The sequence below is a fragment of the Sorex araneus genome, chromosome 6 (assembly GCF_027595985.1).
Source record: "Sorex araneus isolate mSorAra2 chromosome 6, mSorAra2.pri, whole genome shotgun sequence".
Lineage (NCBI taxonomy): Eukaryota > Metazoa > Chordata > Mammalia > Eulipotyphla > Soricidae > Sorex > Sorex araneus.
In genome coordinates, this window is record NC_073307.1 from 165,613,554 (window position 1) to 165,634,652 (window position 21,099).

The 21,099-nt window shown below is 56.8% G+C and overlaps 1 protein-coding gene across 1 annotated transcript; it reads left to right on the plus strand.

Annotated features, from left to right (window-relative positions):
• LOC101553725 (glutathione S-transferase P) lies at positions 1-2,512 on the plus strand. The gene is made up of 7 exons (XM_004618564.2): positions 1-123; positions 377-412; positions 703-809; positions 899-986; positions 1,097-1,200; positions 1,894-2,001; positions 2,234-2,512. Coding segments are annotated over exons 1-7 (633 nt in total). The 5' UTR covers positions 1-122; the 3' UTR covers positions 2,423-2,512.
• Positions 2,513-21,099: the final 18,587 nt, after the last annotated feature.

Sequence of the window (21,099 nt, forward strand, 5' to 3'; positions counted from 1 at the left end):
GGGCCGGGGCGGGTCGGGGCGGGCCATCCGGGCGGGCCCGTCCCTAAAAGGCCCGCAGCCCAGCTCCGCTCAGCGCGCTCTGCTACGCCGCCGCCATCCGCGCCTCTGTCCACGCCGCCGCCAGTGAGTCCGCGCCGCGCGCTCGGGGGCACCAGGGGGGTGCGGGCCCCGGGGGGAGGCTCCCGGGACTCGGGGCTCGTCCGGACCGCGAACTCCTGCGGCCCCGGCGAGCCCCTGTCCCACCCCACCGTCTCCCCGCTCGGGGTGGGGAGGGGGCGAGACCCACGACCCCGCTCGCGGCTGCGGGGCTCGGGACACGCGCGCCCGGCGGGGAGGAGCGCGCGCGCGGGGACTCACCAGCTTCTTTGTCCCGCAGTGCCACCCTACACCATCGTCTACTTCCCTGTGCGAGGTAGGCCCGGCACCCCGGGGACCCGACCCGCCTGGGGCGGCCGCGCACCCCCTGCGGCCCTGCGCCCTAAACCAGCCGCCTCCCCCCTGCGGCCCCAGCGGCTGCAGGCAGGGGTCCCGCACCCCGCTGCCCCCCAGTACGCTCCAGCCTTGCACCCCACTGCCCCAGCTTGCTCCACACCCCACTGGCCCTCAGCATGCTGGAACCCAGTTTCCTGCCGCCCCCCCCCCACTGCCCCAAAGCATGCTGGAGCCCGGGTCCCGCACCCACTGCCCTGTCCCCCTGCGCAGGGCGCTGCGAGGCCACGCGCATGCTGCTGGCTGACCAGGGCCAGAGCTGGAAGGAGGAGGTGGTGTCCAGGGAGACCTGGATGCAGGGCACACTCAAGGCCTCGTGTGTGAGTGAGCGCAGGAGGGAGGGGCCCGGCGGGGAGGGGCAGGCGGGCCGGTGCCCCAAGTTCACCCAGCTGTGCCCATCCCCCCACAGCTGTACGGGCAGCTCCCCAAGTTCCAGGATGGAGACCTGACGCTGTACCAGTCCAACGCCATCCTGCGGCACCTGGGCCGCTCTCTGGGTGAGTGGGGGGCTGGGGGTCCCAGGAGTGTGGAGGGCGCCCCTCCCCCAGAGTCCACCCAGCTGCGGCCGGACTGTGGGCCCGAGTCATGCCGCCTGTCCCCCCCACAGGGCTCTACGGGAAGGACGCACGTGAGGCCGCCCTGGTGGACGTGGCCAACGACGGCGTGGAGGACCTCCGCTGCAAGTACGCCTCCCTCATCTACACCAACTACGTGAGTGACCGGCCTGGGGCCGCCCTCCTGGGGCCCCTGCCTCCGAGTTTCTTTTTTTTTTTTTTCATTTTGGGTCACACCCAGCGATGCTCAGGGGTTTCTGCACTCAGGAATTCCTCCTGGTGGTGCTTGGGGGACCCTATGGGATGCTGGGAATTGAACCCGGTTTGGCTGTGTGCAAGTCAGACGCCCTCCCCGCTGTGCTATCGCTCTGGCACCCCAGCCTCTTTTTTTTTTTTTTTTTTTGCTTTTTTGGGTCATACCGGTGATGCACAGGGGTTACTCCTGGCTCTGCACTCAGGAATCACCCCTGGCAGTGCTCAGGGGACCATATGGATGCTGGGAATTGAACCCGGGTTCGGCCGCGCGTGCAAGGCAGACGCCCTCCCCGCTGTGCTATATCACTCTAGCCCCCACCCCCTGCTTCTTAATTGGGGGTCACGACCCCCAAGGAGCGGCGCACCTGCAGCGCGGGTTGTGGCAGGAGGGAAAGGTTTCCACTCTGAACCGGGCGCGGCCAGCAGCCTGGGGCCCGGGGCTGCGTTTCTTCGCTCCTGGGTTGGGCGCGGGAGGCTGAAGGCCCTGGGGTGGCCGCCTCCCGGGGTGGGGGGGGCTCGGAGGGCCTGGAGGCCGGGGCCTGGGCCTGCCGCCGGTCGGGACGGGAGGATGAGATGAGCGCGGCCCCTTTGGCAGGAGGCCGGCAAGGCCGACTACGTGAAGGAGCTGCCCGGGCGCCTGAAGCCGTTTGAGACGCTGCTGGCCCAGAACCAGGGTGGCCAGGCCTTCCTCGTGGGCGACCAGGTGAGCGCCGCCCTGCTGCCCCGTCGGTGGGGCACAGGCGCGGGGGTGGGGTGGGGTGGGGGGCCTTTGCCACAGGCTTCTGCTCCCCCCGCCCCGCCCCCTAGTGGCTGAGGGCCCCTGAGCACGTGTTCGGCAGAGCGGGCGGATTGGGGAGGCCCCGCCCCCCACCCCCCATCCCTTCCCCGCACCCCTGCCCGCTGCCTCCTCCTGACTCCGGCCCCCCACCCCACAGATCTCCTTCGCCGACTACAACCTGCTGGACCTGCTGCTGATCCACCAGGTGCTGGCCCCCGGCTGCCTGGACTCGCTGCCGCTGCTCAAGGCCTACGTGGACCGCCTGAGCGCCCGGCCCAAGCTCAAGGCCTTCCTGGCCTCCCCCGAGCACCTGAACCTCCCCATCAACGGCAACGGGAAGCAGTGAGGGGCTCGGCCCCCCCCCCAGGCGGGGGCGGGAGGCTGCCTGCCCCTCCCCCCCTTTTCCCGTGCACCAATAAAGTTTTCTGAGACAAAGCGTGCTGTGGGCGTTGCGTTTCTGGGCTCGGGCGGCGGGAAGGACGGGACAGCCCCCTGGGACGCGAAAGCAGGAGCCCAGTGCTTGGGGCCGCCCCTGGTCTGTGCTTCCGGGGTCCAGGCACCTGCAGAGGGAAAAGGCACCTTCCCGGGTGCAGGGCGGCCCCTGGTGGGGGACGGGTCCCGGTCAGTTCCCGCTGTCAGGCTGCCCTCCAGGGCTCCTCAGGCAGAGGGGCTGATCTCACTGTCTCCGACCCTCCGGGTTTCAGATGAAGAACAACTCAGCCTGGCTAAACCGGGGCGTTGGGTAGAAGCAGGTTTCGGGGTCTGGAGAGCTGGCACAGCGGGGAGGGCGCTCGCTTTGCACAGGGCCAGCCTGGGGTTCAAGCCCCAGCATCCCATAGCAATGCCAGGAGTTAAATCCTGAGCACAGAGTCAGGAGTAACCTCTGAGCACTGCTGGTGTGACAAAGAACTAAGGGGGTAACACAAAGCAGGTTGGGGCTCCCCAGCCCGGGGGCGGGGGGGGGGAGTACGGGAGGGTCCCTGAGTGCAGCCTGGAGGAGCAGACAGGCCTCCGCTGTCAGCGTCTGGCCATAGCCCCAGTGGGCACCCCAGGAAGAGTCCTGGGGCCCGTGGAGGAGGCGTGAATCCTGGAGGGCTGCTCGCATGTGGCAGCGGCTCATTGGGAAATCTTGTGCTTTGGGGCCACATCCGGCGGTGCTCAGGAGTAACATGTGACTGCACCCAGGATGGCTCCTGGCAGAGCTTGGGGGCCATATGGGGGTCGGGGATGGAACCTGGGCCAGCTGTGTGCTAGGCGCGCACCCTCCCCACTGCACGGTCACTCTGGCCCCTGGCCAGGAAGTCTTGCCAGCCCCGTCACCTTGGAGAGACCCTCTCAGGGCCCCTTCCTGGTGTCCGAGCAGTTGTGGTGGGGCGGGGCTGACGCCTGGAGCCACTGGGGACCCCGGGGCCCTGGCTGTGCCGAGCAAGTGCCTGTGGGGGCCCCCGGAGGGCCGGGAAAACAGCCCAGAGATAGGATAGAGGCGGAAGTGCCAGCAGGGGCCAGCGACGATGACTTTCCAGACTGGACAGCGCCTGGGCTGAGTGACCGCTGCCCAGCAGATGCCCGCTGCAGCCGTTTCGTTAGAGACCAGCTCTCGCCCGCGCATGTCCATCCTGCTCGGCTGTTCCGATGACCGGAGCCGGCTGGGAACTGCACGTGAGCGTGCGCGCGGCCCGAGACCCGCCTGCGCACGCGCGCGCGCTGTAGGTGGTGTAGAAAGACGCACCCCGGACCGGGCTTTGGGTTTGCATGGCGTGGGGGTCAGACCTGGCGTGCTGGGGGCCGTGTGGACGGGGGCACCAGGGTTTTCTTAGCACCAGGGGGTGGCAGCGATACTTGGGCCTCTTCGCAAGCCTCCGACGCTTCTCCCCAGGGTCCGGAGCGGGGAGCAGCTTCCCCGGGCCCCGCGCTGTCTGCATGCACCGTTCGGTCACTGCACACTCGAGGCAGGTTCTGTGCATGAGAAAATGGGGGCGGGCCAGAGCCGTAGCACAGCCGGAAGGGCGCTTGCCTGGCATGCAGCCAACTGGGGCTTCATCCCCAGCACCCCGTGTGGTCCCCCAAGTCCCGCCAGGAGTAATTCCTGAGCGCAGAGCCAGGAGTAACCTCTAAGCATCACCAGGTGTGGCCTAAAACCAAAAAATAGGGTGTGACCATTACTATCTGTGAAAGTTTTTTTTTTTTTAATTTTGGAGCCACGCCCAGAGGTGTCCAGGGGCCACTCCCAGCGGTGCTGGGGACCGTGCAGTTCGGGGTGGCAGCCGGGCCTCCAGCATGCAAAACTTGCTTAGTCCACCCAGCTAGTTCTCTGACCTGATGCTGGGTGGTTTTTTTTTTTTCATTGTACTGCTATTTTTTTTAATTCTATGTTTATTTTAGGTTTGGGGACACAGCTGGTGACACAGGGATTACTCCTGACTCTGTGCTCAGCCCCTGTGTTGCTATTTTTATTTTTATTTTATTTTATTTTTATATATATATTTTTGCTTTTTGGGTCACACCTGGCTCAGGGGTTACTCCTGGCTCTGCACTAAGGAATTACCTCTGGTGGTGCTCAGGGGACCATATGGGATGCTGGGAAGCGAACCCGGGTCGGTCGTGTGCAAGGCAAACGCCCTACCCACTGTGCTATCGCTCCAGCTCCTGTGTTGCTATTTTAAGAATGGGTGTGCCAACTCTGCACTGGCATCTGTGAAATGAGGAAGAACGTTCTGGTTGGCGGGAGGCGGGCGGAGGAGGTGAACACGGGACAAGGATGCCCGGCTTTGCTCCCCGGCCGCCGTGCAGTGGGGCCGCAGCCGGTCCCTGAGGGGTGACACGGGGCAGTGTCCCACGTGGTAGTGGTCAGACGCTGCTGGCGCCCGCGCATGTTGCCCCCGTAGCTGTGCCACCTGCTGATCTGTCACCTCCTGACTCAACCGTGCTTCGAAGGTGACCATGAAACGAAGCAGGTGATTGAACAATTTGACCTCTGACCTCTCACCCCACCGCTGACAGGAGAGGTCAGTTTCCTGGCCAGAACTCTGCCTTATCGATCTCCGCCCACCCTGGAGCTGTGGCCGTTGCCAGCGCACCCCGCAGGGAGCAAACAGGACCTCAAGCTCTGGGAGGCAGCTCCTGGTCCCTTCTGGGGGATGCTGGTGCTGATCGCAGGGTGCCAAGGGCCAGTCTGAGCGGCTCCTCAGAAAACCAGACAGAATAAGAAAGATCACCAGAAAGGGGGAAAATCTTTTAATGTAAAAAATAAAATCAGCAAAAAACAAAGAAACAGCATTGGAAGAAAGAGAAGAAAGGGGGCCAGAGTGATGGCACAGTGGGGAGGGCGTTTGCCTTATCATGTAGCCGACCCAGGTTCAATCCCCAGCATCCCATATGGTCCCCCAAGTACCACCAGGAGTAACTCCTGAGTGCAGAGCCACAAGTAATCAGTGAGCATGGCTGGGTGTAACACCAACCCCCAAAAAAAGCAGGAAAAAAAAAGAGAGTGAGAGAGAAGAAAGAGGTAAAAGGGCTGGGGAGGGTGACGGGGCAGGAGCAGAAGCTCTGCCTGTGAGGGCCCAGACTTCATCCTGGCACCCCCCGGTCCCTGGAACACTGCTGAGAGTGAACCCTAAGCACTGAGCCAGGGGTCACTCCTAAGCTCTGCCAGTGTGGCCCCGAAACAACAAGTTGAAGGGGGGCGGGAAGGTGCACCATGATCCACAGATGTGAACCCCAAACACATCAAAACAAAAACCCGAAACATTCATGAGGTTTTCCAGGGTGAGCAAGCGAGAGCCTTTCGCTGTTGTTGTTTGTGAGGGCCCCACCCGGCCGTGCTCAGAGCTGACTCCTGACTCTGTGCTCGGGGATCACTCCTGCTGGGGTCCCGGGACCCTCTGGGGGGCTGGGGATCAACCCCAGGTTGGCTGTGTGCGAGGCAAGCATCAGACCCACTGCACTGTCTCTCCAGCCTTCGTGCCGAAACCTCGGGCCGGTGTTTGGACAGCGCTGTTAGCCGAAGGATTTAGGAGCTGAAGGGACGGGAACGTCCGCCCGAGCTCGGGCCGCGCACACCCTTATCTCTTGCACAAGTCTTGCCTTCGAGCCCCTGTTATTCTGTTCTTCGATGACCTCTGGCCTCACCCCTACAAACCCTCTAACCCAGTCTACGTGCGCCCCCTCAGCCCTCGCTCTCTCCCGACTCTGGAGGGCGGGAATGGGCCTGAGGATGTTGAAGCCTGCAGCTCTGGGGTTCCCTGCGTGGCCCAGGCGCGGGTCCGAGTCAGAGCGGAGACCATGAAAGCAAGCAGAGCCCAGGAGACAGCCCCAGCTGCCTCGGTCACCTGTCACTCCTGATGCACGCCATGTCGTAGGAAGGTTTGGCCCTTCTAGATGGAACCAGGGGGGTCCTATAGGCACCTAACAGGGGCATATAATCACCCAAGGGAGCGGTTCCCCTGGCCCCCTCCATTCCCCAGACCATACCAGGCCCCATTCTCGAAGTCTCTGGGGGCAGAACGATGTCCCACTGCAGATGCAAACTCCAAATTAGTGACTTGCGTATTCTTATTTGTTCGTTTGGGGAGTCACGCCTGGCGATGCTCAGGGATTGTGTCTGGCAGAGTTTGAGGGACCATATGGGGTGCTGGGGATCAAACCTGGGTTAGCCATGGGCAAGACAGGTGCCCTGCCCACTGCCCTCTCTCTTCAGCTCCAATGCCTAATTTAAACAGAAAATGATCAGTACATAAGGCTAAAGACCGAGGGGGACCAAGGGGGACCGAGGGGGCTGGAGTGACAGCACAGCGGATAGGGCGCTTGCCTTGCATATAGCTGACTCAGGTTCAATCCCCGGCATCCCATATCATCCCCCAAGCAACACCAGGAGTGATTACTGAGTGCAGAGTCAGGAGTAACCCCTGAGTATTGTGGAGTGTGACCAAAAAGACTAAATAAACAAGACATGGGCCCAAAGGGAGAGGGTCCCCTACACTCTTTTTCTGTTTTTTTTTTTTTAAGACAGAAGTTTGAGGGGCTGGAGTGATAGCACAGCGGGGAGGGCATTGGCCTTGCACGCAGACGACCCAGGTTCAATTCCCAGCATTCCATATGGTCCCCTGAGCACCGCCAGGGGTGATTCCTGAGTGCAGAGCCAGGAGTAACCCCTGTGCATTGCCAAGTGTGACCCAAAAAGCAAAAAAAAAAAAAAGAAAGAGAGAGAGAGAAGTTTGGGGATGTTGCTGTTCAACAATAGCCTGACCGGTGAGTTGTGCCCATATGTATGGTACTGGTGTATGGTTTACAAGGAATTCCCTATCTTTGGCAAAATGGAATGAAGGCTGTGCTCATCTATTTGGGGCTGTCATTTTCACAGTCGGGGCCTCCCTGTAACTCAAATCATTTGTTCGGCTCATTCTGAGTTACTTTGAACTCTTGGCTAAGCCACACCAGTTTTGATGAAAAAAATTCAAGCTGAGAAGCTTTAGCACTCATGACTGACTTGTTGGCTGTCTCATGATCCTCTCCGAGGGGCCCAGAAACCAGGCGGGAGTGAGAACAATGTGCGTGATAGATGGAGAGAAGCAAAGAGGGTGAGCAAGTGTGGCCCTTCGACATTCTGAGTAGGGAGCGACTCCTCGGTGCAGACCCAGAGTAGCCCCGAGCACCTCCGGATCTGGCCCCGAAACTAAAACAAATAAACCCTCCCCTACATGTTCTTATGACACACTTAATTTACCCACTTAACCAAAATGACACAGATAGCAAAAGCGATACAGAACTTAAGAAGGCAAATAAGATTAAGCTTGTTTGCATATGCCTCTGTTTTTCTGCATTCTGTTCGCAGTGAGCATGGAGGAAGATTCTCTGAAGTTTGCATTTTAAAATGACTTTCCTCTCTCCCTCCCTTCCTCCATTTCTCTCTCTCTCTTTCTCTCTTTCTTTCTCTCCTATTATATGAATATAATTGTTCACTCACTGGATAAAATAAAATTGCTCACTCAAGGTTAAGGAGACTTTATTTAGTTCAGTTTCAAGGTAAAGAAGTTAGAATATTGGGGCTGGAGAGATAGCACAGCGGGTAGGGCATTTGCCTTGCATGCGACCGACCCGGGTTCGATTCCCAGCATCCCATATGGTCCCCTGAGCACCGCCAGGAGTAATTCTTGAGTGCAAAGCCAGTAGTAACCCCTGAGCATCGTAGGGTGTGACCCAAAAAGCTAAAAAAAAAAAGAAGTTAGAATATTACTTTCGCCTAACTAAATGTTAAAAGTTTTGCTACATTCAGTCACATATGCAGCCCAGATTACACACTGTCCTCCCATTGTTCATCTCGATTTGCTCAAGCAAGCACCGATAACTTCTCCATTGTGAGACTTGTTACTGTATTTGGCATATCGAATACACCACGGGGAGCTTGCCAGGCTCTACCCTGCGTGCGGGACACTCTTAGTAGCTTGCCGGGCTCTCCGAGAGGGATGGAAGAATCGAACCCGGGTCGGTTGCGTGCAAGGCAAACGCCCTGCCTGCTGTGCTATCATCTCTCTAGCTCGGATAGTCAAACATAAGCCTTACATACACTTTAAGTTCTTACCTCTGAAGACACAATTTGGAGAAAAGGAACAGAGTTTTAAATTTCTTAGTTTGTTGAGTTTAAAGGTCACATTCCTTTCCTTGTTTATTCCCCCCTAACTTTCTGTTTTATCTCTTCCTCTCCTCCGTTAGGAAAAGACCAATTTGACCCTGAAAGAGAAGTCTTTGCGCAAAATGTTTTCGTCTTAAACGATCACTGATCACTGTATGACTGAAATGCAAACATGAAAGTTCATGAGTTTGGGGCTGGAGCGAAACTCCAGCTGGTAGGGCGTTTGCCTTGTACGAGGCCGACCCGGGTTCGAATCCCAGCATCCCATATGGTCCCCTGAGCACCGCCAGGGGTAATTCCTGGGTTCAGAGCCAGGAGTAACCCCTGTGCATCGCCAGGTGTGACCCAAAAAGAAAAAAAAAAAAGAAAGGAAGTTCATGAGTTTGTAACTGTGCCTCACGGTGATTCACTAATATAAATTTAAAAAAATGTTTTCGTCTTTTATTTTTTGGTTGGTGTTCACACTGGTAGTGCCCAGGGCTGAGTCCCGGCTTGCGCCAAAGGTCACTCCTGACGGTGCTCAGGAAACCATCTGGGTAGGCTGAGCGGAAGACGAGTGTTTTCCCTGCTGTATTGTCGGTCCAGCGTGTGCTACTGTTTTATTTTTTTTCCCAAGTGGTATTGATGGTTTATAACTATTATTTCAAACAATGATGCAAAGTAGCAAAATGTAGGGCAAGGAGAAGGACCATTTTCTCTTCCTGGCTGAGTAGCCCCTCCTTCCACTCTCAGGATCACACCGTCCTCAAACTAGGCTGAACTGACCTAACCATATCACATCTAATGCACTAGTTTGGGAAGAGCCACAAAAAAACAGCAACCCAGTGTTTCCTGGGCTCTTCCTGGCGTTTGAGTCTAATGTCCTCCTTAAGTGAAATCTTTCTGGGGCTGGAGCGACAGCACAGCAGCTAAGGTGCTTGCCATGTATGGGGATGAACCAGGTTCCACCCCAGGCATCCTGCTGGTCCCCTGAGCTGGAGTGATCCCTGAGCACAGAACCAGGAGTAAGCCCTGCCGTGTTCCTGTTTTTAATGTCCTCTTTTACCGTCAGTATTTTGCTTTCCTGGTGCTCAGATCCTTATTTTTATTCCTAAAACATTTCAGCCCTTCAACTAGCAGCTTCTTTTTTTTTTGGGGGGGGGGTCACACCCATCGATGCTCAGGGGTTACTCCTGGCTTTGAATTCAGGAATTACTCCTGGCGGTGCTCGGGGGACCATATAAGATGCTGAGAATCGAACCCGGGTTGGCCGTGTGCAAGGCAAACACCCTACCCTCTGTGTTATCACTCCAGCCCCTCAAGAGCAGTTTTAGTGAGGCAACAGCATGGAAACCCGGGTATAAGGTATTGCATCCCCCTTGCCAGCTCTTTAAGGGGCCAGAGTGATGGCACAGCAGGGAGGGCTGGTTCAATCCCCGGCACCCCATAGGGTACCCTGATCCAGATCCCTGAGTGCAGAGCCAGGAGTAACCCCAAGCAGCTCAGGGTGTGGCTCCAAAACAAAAGCCAAATGAACAACTCAAGAACCTGCACTCTTTGACCAAATAGTTGTGATTGTCAGAGTACAGAGGTATCTCGAGACCCAATTCAGGGAACACCTTGCCTCCAGTTCTAGTACGAACAGGCCAGGCAATACTGCTACAGAAAATCATTTCTGTCTTGTTTGGGGACCGTAACTTAGCGAAAGGTTATTCCAGCCTTCTAGCGGATGGCCCAGGATGCTGTTAGGTGGGGGGAAAATTGATTTTCCCAGTGACCCAGAAAAGGAACAAAGCCGGATTTCAGCTGGGTCAAAAACCAGATTTCAAACAGGGGCACACCAACCGAGCAATAAATAAGCTCCCAGGGGCTGATAGCACAGCGGGTAGGCCGTTTGCCTTGCACGAGATCGACCCGGGTTCGATTCCCAGCATCCCATATGGTCCCCTGAGCAATGCCAGGAGTAATTCCTGAGTGCAGAGCCAGGAGTGACCCCTGTGCATCACCGGATGTGACCCAAAAAGCAAAAATAAATTAATATAAATAAATAAATAAACAAATAAATAAATAAGCGCTGACAGAACAAAACCGAACTCCACATAGAAGGGGAAACAGCGCTGTCCCGCCTGACCAGGGCTACGAAGGTCTCTTTGATTTTTTTAAATTTCCCCGATAGGGAACTGAGGTCAACACTTTTCACTTTTCTGGGCTTATTTCCCAAGTTAGACTCTTTCCAGCTGAATTGCTATCCAACAAAATCACAGTCCATGAAGAAAGCACCTCATTTCTGGGAGGGGCTTGTTTTGGGGCCACAGCTGGCGGTGCTCAGGGCTGACTCCTGGCTCTGTGCTCAGGGATTACTTCTTGTTGGTGTGGCCCTATGGGGGCTTGGGGATCGACCCGCTGGGCCACGTGCAAGGCACGCACCCTGCTCACTGCACTTTCTGGCCCCTCAATTTTTTTTCTTTTTGGGTCACACCCAGCGATGCACAGGGGTTACTCCTGGCTTTGCACTCCTGGCAGTGCTTGGGGGACCCTATAGGATGCTGGGAATCGAACCCAGGTTGGCCACGTGCAAGGCAAACTCCCTACCTGCTGTGCTATTGCTCCAGCCCCAGGGCCCCTCGATCTTGAAGCAGCTAACTTCCACAGTGTCTTGTTCTCCAGTAATAATGTATCTGGCTCTGTGTGTCTGGTTAGACTCGGGGCTTTGCTTTTGGTTTTACCCTGTTGGGGACATCTCAGAATCTGCCACACAGGTGACTTGACTATAAACACAGAAGCAGCCACACGTGTGCAGAGACACACACACAGAGCCCGTAGACCGATTCCCTGTTTCTCTAACCTGACCGGAGTCGCAGGAGGATAGCAGAGGCAAGGCTGAGAAAGAGGGGATTGTCCCCAAGGCAAAGTTATCCCCATCCCCCACTGGGACTAATCCCGAGTTTCTCAACCCTTCCAGCAGATTCCGCTCCCAGCCTGTTTTATGGAAACAGGATAAGGAAAAGCCCTTATTGGCGCTGCAGATGGGGGAGGGGCGGGGGGGTGGAAGTCAAACTTTGAATTGCAGCAGTTACTGGGGGGCTGGAGCGATGATTACCTTGCGCGTCGCAGACCTGGCTCCCCGCACCCTATATGGTCTCCAGAGCCCCACCAGAAGTGATCCCTGAGCTCAGAATCAGGATAAACCCTGAGCGGAGCCAGGTATGGCCAAAAAACCCCAAAGTGGTTATTAATTTCATCTACTGGCATTTTTCTCTTTTTTCCACTTTTTGGGTCACACTCTATGATGCTCAGGGGTTACTCCTGGCTCTGCACTCAGGAATCACTCCTGGCAGTGTTTGGGGGATCACCTGGGATGCTGGGTTTGAACCCAGGTTGGCCACATACACAGTAAATGCCCTCCCTGCTGTCCTATCCCTCTGGCCCTTTCCTGGCCATTCCTGGCCATCCGCTGGTCTCACTGAAGAACGATGCTCTCCCCCGGTCCTCGCTCTCGGCCAGTGCTCGTCAATGGGAAAGATGAGCCTGTCCCTTCAGATTCTGATCAGAGGAGGGAGTGCTCCCGGCACCCTCAGCTCCCACGTCATGGGGGAGGCTGAGAGTCCCCCACGTGTCCACTCCCCTAACCTTGCCACCTGGGCATTGAGACCTGGAGGTCTTTGGAGGAGGTCGGCGACGGTCCCCTGGTAAGGACCTAGGCCTGGGAACGTTTGCATTGTGTCAGGGAAGCCAGCCCGCCCTGTGAGTGCTTGGCTAGTGGGTGCCCCTGGGGTCTGGGCCTGCTGCTGACCCCTGACGGAGGAGAGAGTATCTGCAGGTCTGAGGTGTGGCTGTGCAGGGGAAATGTCTCGTCCCAGGGTCTCTTACTTCTCCGGGGCCCAGGGAGCCATTGAGGGTGGGGTGGGGGAGGTGGCCGAGGAGCCCCCTAAGCGCCTTCATTAGTTCTTCATGGATGGGACACCAGGATGCCCTGAAAGAACTCAGGGGGTGGGGGCGGAGCAATAGTACAGTGGGTAGAGCGTTTGCCTTGCATGCCACCGACCCAGGTTCGATCCCTGGCATCCCATAGGGTCCCCCAAGCACCGCCAGGAGTAATTCCTGAGTGCAGAGCCAGGAGTGACCCCTGAGCATCGCCAGGTGTGACCCAAAAAGAAAAAAAAAGAAAAAGAAAGAAGGAGCCCGGGGAGGTAGGCAGACAGAGGAAGCTTGGGGCCACACAATAATATAGTGGGGAGGGCATTTGCCTGGCGAGCAACCGACCTGGGTTCAATCCCTGGCATCCCCTATGGTCGTCAGAGCCCCCACAGGACAGAGTCCTGAGTGTCACCAGGTGTGCGTCCCCCACCAAAACTGAAAGCTGATGGGGCTGGAGCGAATAGCACAGCGGGTAGGGCATTTGCCTTGCACGCGGCCGACCCGGGTTCGACTGGCAGCATCCCATATGGTCCCCTGAGCACTGCCAGAAGTAATTCCTGAGTGCAGAGCCAGGAATAACCCCTGTGCATTGCCGGGTGTGACCCCCCCCAAAAAAAAACAAAACCTGAAAGCTAAAAGAAAGCATCACCCCCTCTGGCACGCCCTCAGCCCCCACTTACACTCTGCGGGTCCCCAGCAGTCTTGGAAACGTCCCCGTTCCAGAGGGAACTTGGGCCTGAAAACTTTCTCCATGGCAGAATCCCCTGCAGCCCCCTGGGGCTTTCATGGTCTTTGGTGATGGGGCTCGTGGGGTGACCCCGAACTCTGTCCTCAACTCACCGAAACTGGCAATGAAAAGTGACTCTGTTGCTGTTGTTTGCACCACACCTGGCGGTGCTCAGGGCTGACTCCCGGCTTTGTGCTCAGGGCTCACTCCTGGCTCTGCACTCAGGGCTGACTCCTGCTGGTGCTCAGGGCTGACTCCTGGCTCTGTGCTCAGGGCTGACTCCTGGCTCTGTGCTCAGGGCTCACTCCTGGCTCTGTGCTCAGGGCTCACTCCTGGCTCTGTGCTCAGGGATCACTCCTGGCTCTGTGCTCAGGGCTCACTCCTGGCTCTGTGCTCAGGGATCACTCCTGGCTCTGTGCTCAGGGCTCACTCCTGGCTCTGTGCTCAGTGCTGACTCTTGGCTCTGTGCTCAGGGCTCACTCCTGGCTCTGTGCTCAGTGCTGACTCTTGGCTCTGTGCCCAGGGCTCACTCCTGCTGGTGCTCAGGGGGCCCTACGGGGTGCCGGGATGGGCTTGGCAGCGTGCAGGCACGCGCTCTTGCCTGCTGGGCTGTCTCCCCAGCCCTGGCTCTTAAGCAGGAAAGCCGCTGGGCTGGGGTCTGCATGGCTCAGGGCCACGGGCTCTGGGGCCTCTGGCCGTAGCTTTTATCGGTTACAGTTTCACAGACAGACACAGTTACGGATACAACCCAACTGCCTAAACGGGGAAACGCTGGGGCCTCGGGCCTGGCAGACCCTTATCCCCGAGCAGGTCCTGACTTTGGGACCTTGGGACTGAGCTCATGGCCCGCCTTCTGGCCCTAAACCTGCGACTCTTTCATCCATGGGTCCGACAGGCATTGCGAGACCCCACGGGCTGGCAGCCCGGCGACCTGCCTCCCTGCGGTCCCTGCCGCCACCTTGTGACTAAACATTTAGGGCTGGTGGATTCTCTGGAGGGCGGCCCCAAGGGGGCTCAGCGAGGGGACCCTCTTAGGGCCAAGCCCACAGTCGACTCTCCCAAGAAGAAAAGGCCAAGATCCACGTCCAAGTTCCTGGGTGAGGCCAGATTGGAGCTTTGGAACCGGGAATTGGAAAGTCCAAGGGAAGGTTAGAGACGCTCAGACACTGAAGCCTGGAGTTTGGTGCTTGGAGATGACCAGGGTCACCCTAGCGCTGCTGAGGACGGTGGAACATCAGGGTTCTGGAGGGGCTGGAGCGATAGCACAGCGGGGAGGGCATTTGCCTTGCACGTGGCCAACCCGGGTTCAATACCCAGCATCCCACATGGTCCCCTGAGCACTGCCAGGAGTAATTCCTGAGTGCAGAGCCAGGAGTAACCCCTGTGCATTGCCAGTGTGATCCAAAAAGTGAAAAACAAAACAAAACTTGGGGCTGGAGTGATAGCACAGCGGGGAGGGCGTTTGCCTTGCACGTGGCTGACCCGGGTTCAAATCCCAGCATTCCATATGGTCCCCTGAGCACTGCCAGGAGTAATCCTGAGTGCAGAGCTAGGAGTAACCCCTGTGCATCGCCAGGTGTGACCCAAAAACAAACAAACAAAACAAAACAAAACAAAACGAAAACAAACTTTGTCCTGGAGCACGCAAATCACACATTGCTGACTACTGAGCAATCTCTATGGCCCGCATGTATATACACTGTACTTTTTCTCTTTTTTCCTTTCTTCCTTTCCTCCTCCTCCTCCTCTTCCTCCTTCTCCTCCTCTTCCTCCTTCTCCTCCTCTTTCTCTCCTCCTCCTCTTCTGCTCCTTTTCCTCTTCCTCTTCCTCCTCCTCTTTGTTCTTTTCCTCCTTCTTCCTTATTTTGTTTTATGTTTTTAGGCCACACCTGGCAGTGCTCAGGGCTTATTTCTGATTCTGTGCTCAGGGATTGCTCCTGACAGTGCTCAGGACACTGTGTGTGGTGCCAGGAATTAACCTTGAGTCAGCCACGTCTTACTCCTGTACTATCTCGCAGGCCCTGTGCTTATTTCATTTTTGCTGATTTTTTTTTTTACCAGACCTGACTCAGTGCGTGGATTTGCTCCTGGAGGTGCTAAGGGTCTGCGGGGTGCCGGGGCTGGACCCTGGGGCTCCCCCTGCCAGCCATGCATCACCCTCCTATCCCTGAGCTGTCCTCCCTGTCCTCCCTGTCCCCCTTTGAGGGACAGTTCAGTGTCAGGGCTCCCAGTTTGGTGACCAGCTTTTTGGAAGTTAGTTGGAATTTGCAGTGGAGTAGTAGGTTAGCAGGGCGAGGGGCTTCCTGTCAGGAGAAGCGTCCCACCCAGGACTGGAGGTGCTGGCTGGAGCGCAGGGCACGTGCACCTGGGCAGGGGACACAGGGAGTCAGGAATCTCCGCAGGTGCCCTTTGTCCTGGGATGGGTGCAAGGGAGGTGCCCAGGGTTGGGGGGGGGGGAGGCCCGGAACACTGCAGCGGCCCTGCCTGTCTCCCCTGGCTCGTTCCCACCAGCCTCTGCCTTGCGCCCATTTACGACACAGGCCCTGGTCAGTCTGCAAACAGAACCCCGAGGCCACGGCTCCTTCAGACTCTCATGCTGCGTGTCCCTCCGGCGGCCACGAGTCCCTTCAACTGTCCCTCCCGAGCAGGCGCCAGGGCCACGTGGGGCGGAAAGAAGAGTCGGGCTTTTGTGTGCAGGGACAAAGGGCTTATAGGCAGGACGCTGGGAACCAGGGGTGAGCCAAGGGCCGCGGGGGACACTAATGTCCTCTCTGCTGGGTCGCTGGAGGGGGGATGACAGAGGGGGTCTGAGCGTCAGATGCTGCAGTGCTGGCGGGCTGGGGGGGCACAGGCGCTGACCCTGGGACAGCTCCTCCCAGGCCTGCACCCCTGCCCCTGCGAGCCCCGCACGGCTGAGCCAGCGGCCTCCCGAGCTCAGGTGCATGAGAACGTTCATTCCCGGACAGAGCGTGCCCGGCGCCAACCCCACTCCTGTTCCAGCACCGCCGGCGTGACCCCCCAGCACAGAGCCAGGAGGGAGCCCTGAGCACCACCAGGTGTGGCCCCCAAACCGGCGAACTCATGATCCCGTTGGAGACGACAGCACTGAACCTGGAATCAGCCCATCCTTCCCAAACACAGGACATCAAAGATGGTGTCGTGATGACGATGTCCCAGCCCCCAGAAAGCAGAAGGAAAATGGGGGTGAACTGGAAATCACCTCAAAGAGAGGAAGCTGGGGGTGGGTGGGGGGTGTCTGGGGCAGGAGATGAAGGCTGGTGGCAGTGCAGGGAGGGACAGGGCAGAAGGAGGTTCTGCAGGGCTGGGTTGAGGCTGGAGTCCAAGCTGAGGGACCCCCAAAGGCCAGGCCTCCCCCATCTGCCTGGGGACTCTGGATTTCTGCCACAACCCAGGGGTACACCCACTGGGCTCAGTGAGATGTCAGAATTGTCCTAACTGGGGGCTGGAGCGATAGCACAGCGGGGAGGGCGTTTGCCTTGCACGCAGCCGACCCGGGTTCAATTCCCAGCATCCCATATGGTCCCCTGAGCACCGCCAGGGGTAATTCCTGAGTGCAGAGTCAGGAGTGACCCCTGTGCATCACCGGGTGTGACCCAAAAAAGCAAAAAAAAAAAAAAAGAATTGTCCTAACTGTAGGGTATGTGTGTGTGTCTGTGCATGTTGTATGTGTGTGTGCTTGTATGTGTATATGCATGTGTGTACATGTGAATTCATGAATGCATGTCGATGCATCTGTGTACATACCTGTGCATTGTGCACACATGTGCCTGCACGTATATACTGTATATCTGTGTGGATACGTGAATGCGGAATCAGTATTGAATCTCTTTGTGCATACCTGTGCATGTGGATGTATACGTTAATGTATGTGTGCAACTACATGCATGTGTGCGTATCTGTGTGCACATGTGAATGTATGTGATTGTGTGTGCATGTGTGTGTACGTATGCAAGCATGTGCATGTCCAGAATTGGGGCTCCCCTTTTCTTCTGAACTGTTGGGGACAGGCTCTGGCCACCATGACCCTGAAGTGGACTCACGAACTAGTTGGAAATTAATGCACATAGCTGTTGGGTCTCTTTTATTTATTCTTAGGTTTTTTTTGGAGGGGTCACACCCATCAATGCAGGTTTTTTTTTGGGGTCACACCCAGCAATGCTCAAGAGTTACTCCTGGCTCTACAGTCAGGAATTACTCCTGGTAGAGCTCAGGGGACCATATGGGATGCTGGGAATCGAACCCAGGTCGGCTGCGTGCAAGGCAAATGCCCTCCCGCTGTGCTATCTCTCCAGCCCCATTTTCTTAGTTTTTTAAAAAATTTTTAAATTTTATTTTCATAAGGTTGTTCACATTGATTACATTCTACTTTTCAACACCAATCCCACCATTATTACACCTTCCCACCACCATTGTTTCAGATTTTCCCATCCCATTGAAGCCTGCCTGCTGCAGGCAGATGCTAGATAATTTGCTTTTTATGAATATCATGAGATGTTGCGAAGCTGCTTTTGCGGCCACGCTCCTGGAGTATTAGCTGTTGAGTCTTGGAAGTGACTTTCCCCCCAGTTTGGTGCTCGGGGGCTACTCCTGATGCTGTGCTCGGGAGGGACTCAGCATTTACACATTCCACGTGAGGAGGAGGGCCTCTAAGCACGAGGCATCCTAACTCCCACTTGGTAAGAAAAGCTAATCAGGGCCAGAGCCTTGGGGTATGCAGCGGGGAGGGCCCTTGCCTTGCATGTGGCCGGCCCAAGTTTGATCCCCGGCACCCCATATGGTCCCCTGAGCACCACCAGGGGTAACAGGGGTAATTCCTGAGTGCAGAGCCAAGAGTCACCCCTGTGCATTGCCGGGTGTGACCCAAAAAGAAAAAACAAAGTTTGAAGAATCTGAAGAAAGAGAGACTCTAAGTGTGAAGAGAAGATGGTCGGAGGCCACGGAAATTTGGGATCAGATGTAGCATCCAGAGTCACCCCCTCGATTCCTTATTCTTTTAATTTCAGGGGTCGGGCAGGAGGGAAACTGGGGACAGTGGTAGTGGGAAATGCCCACTGTGCAGTGACGGGTGTTGGAACACTGTACAGCTGAAACGCAATCGTGAACAACTTTATAACTCTTTATCTCACGGTGACTCAATAAGAAAAAAATTTATTTTGAGTCACACCTAGTTGTTCCGGGGCTCCTCCCCAGGGTGGTCGGGGGACCATGTGGGGCCAGAGATAAAACCTGGGGCTTCACCCCGCAAAGCTTCAGCCCATGGGGTCTCTTTCCAGCCCACCCCCTGATATTTGGGGAGTTGGGTCACACCGGAGGAACTCAGTGGCTGTTTCTGGCTCTGTGCTCAGGACTGCCCCTTAGCAGTGCTCAGGGGACCATAAGTGGTGCTGGACATTCAAGCCAGCATCACACCTGCCCCCTGCAAGGCATGTGTCTTATCTCTTTCCCCTCCCTCCAGCCCCACCTCTAAGTTTTTTTTCTTTTTTTTTTGCTTTTTGGGTCACATCCAGTGATGCTCAGGAGTTACTCCTGGCTTTGCTCTCAGGAATTACCCTGGCAGTGCTTGGGGGACCATATGGGATGCCGGGGATCAAACCCAGGTTGGCTTTGTGCAAGGCAAACGCCCTGCCTGCTGTGCTATCGCTCCGGCCACCCCCCCACCTCTAAGTTTTAAGGATTGGTCCATAATTTCAGTTCAGACAGCATTTGGCTCCCTGAATGTGAAGTGGTTACATCAAGGTCTCTCTAATATGCTCCCAGCTGCTCTCTCTCTCTCTCTCTCTCTCTCTCTCTCTCACACACACACACACACACACACACACACATCTGGCAGTACTCACAGGTTGCTCCTGGCTCTGCCCTCAAGAATCACTCCTGGAGGTGCTCAGGGCACCATATGAGATGTCGGGGATTCAGCCAGGTGTGCTGCATGCAAGGCAAGCACCCTAACCACTGTACTACCTTTCTGGCCCCAGAACCTGCACACTATGGAGGTCACTCACAGCCCCCCCAGTTCTTGCAAACACACAGGCGACATCTCCCCTTTTCTTCAAATCCCAGTGCCTTCACTAACCCTTTGGCATCACTCCTAGGCTCCGGAGGAGCCGATGTGGGCCACATGTGTGGTACAGAGCTGCTCTAAGAGGGACCATGTCCCACCCGCCCATTCCCCTCCCCCACACTGTGGCACCCCCAGCCTGCCACCTTCTCCCCCCAGCACAATGCTTCCTTGACCCAGTTAGAGGGATAAAGGGAAGAATCGTCTCTCTGGCCCCACTCTGCCCCTCCTTTCATGACACAGCAGGATGGACCCCTCTCTGGCCTGAGCCCCAGATTAGCCGAGTAATCCGTGTGTCTGGGGAATGTCTTTCTCTGCCCAGGAGAGCTGACCCAGGCCGACAGGCCAAACAGCTAACCAGCTCTGTGTGCTGGGTGCCAGCCTGGCACCGCCCCTCACTGAGACCTCAGGCTGTGGCCCCTGCCCCTCAGAACCCCCCTGAATTTCAGAGGCATGAGCCTAATGGAAGGCTGTGTGTTTGTGTGTGTGTGTGTGTGTGTGTGTGTGTGTGTGTGTGTGCGCACATGTGCTGGAGGCGGAGGAGGAAGGCCTGGGCTGGAGTCGGCTGTCCCCTGCTCGGCTTCATGCTCAAAGGCTGAACTGGGCACGGCGAGGCTTCGAGAAGGCTTCTGGAAAGCAGGGCAGAGGGGGCCAGCGGGCAGCACACAGGGCAGGCAGCAGGGCACCTAAGTGCCCCAGCAGGGAAGAGGCCTCAGAGCCCAGGGGTTCCGGGTAACTGGACAAAGGAGAAGAAATAGGAAAGAGAGAGAAAAAAAGTGGGATGGAAAAGGGGAAACAGAAAACTCAACATGAAAAGTCGCTCTGCATGAGGGAAGGAGCAGATCCCGGCGGGTCCGGCCTGCAGCAGTGCCAAGGAAGGGCCGGTTCTCGGAACTTTTGACCATCACTGTGGTCGGGGCAAGCCTGGCTCCAAGTCCAAGTCCAGTGGATTAGGATTAAATGCTCCAGGCAGCAGATAACTCAGTGGGTCCCAGAGGCAGCGGGCAGGATCAAAAGGACTGCAATAGCTTTAGGAAATTAAATGATCTGTTAAGACTGATAACTGGACGAACCAACCACAAACCATGGTGATTACTGCACATCCTTTGAAACATACTATATAGAAACTCCGTTTCCCTCTAACCTTGCAAGGATCAGCTGTTTCTTGGTCAGACTTTGGGGAAGTGGGGGAATGGGAGGGGAGGAAGGCCCAGAGTGATAGTCCAGAGGTAGGGCACTTGCCTTGCATGCGGCTGAGATAGGTTGATCCCCGGCATCCCATATAGTACCCCAAGCCCAAGCCTGCAAGAAATGATCCCTGAACGCAGAGCCAGGTCCTGTGTGGGAAAGAGAGAGGAAGGGAGGGAGGGAGGAAGGAAGCAAGCGGACAAGCATCAATCAGGCTTGCATCATCCCACAAGGCCTGCCAGGAGCCCCGCCAGGATGCTGCTGAGCAGGGGCACCAAACCCGAGCTCTCTCTCTCTCTCTCTCTCTTTTTTTTTTTTTTGGCTTGCTTGGGTCACACCCAGCGATGCTCAGGGGTTACTCCTGGCTCTGCACTCAGGAATAACTCCTGGCAGTGCTCAGGGGACCACATGGAATGCTGGGAATCGAACCCGGGTCGACCGCGTGCAAGGCAAATAAATGCCCTACCCGCTGTGCTATCGCTCCACACCACCCGGGCTCTACTGACAA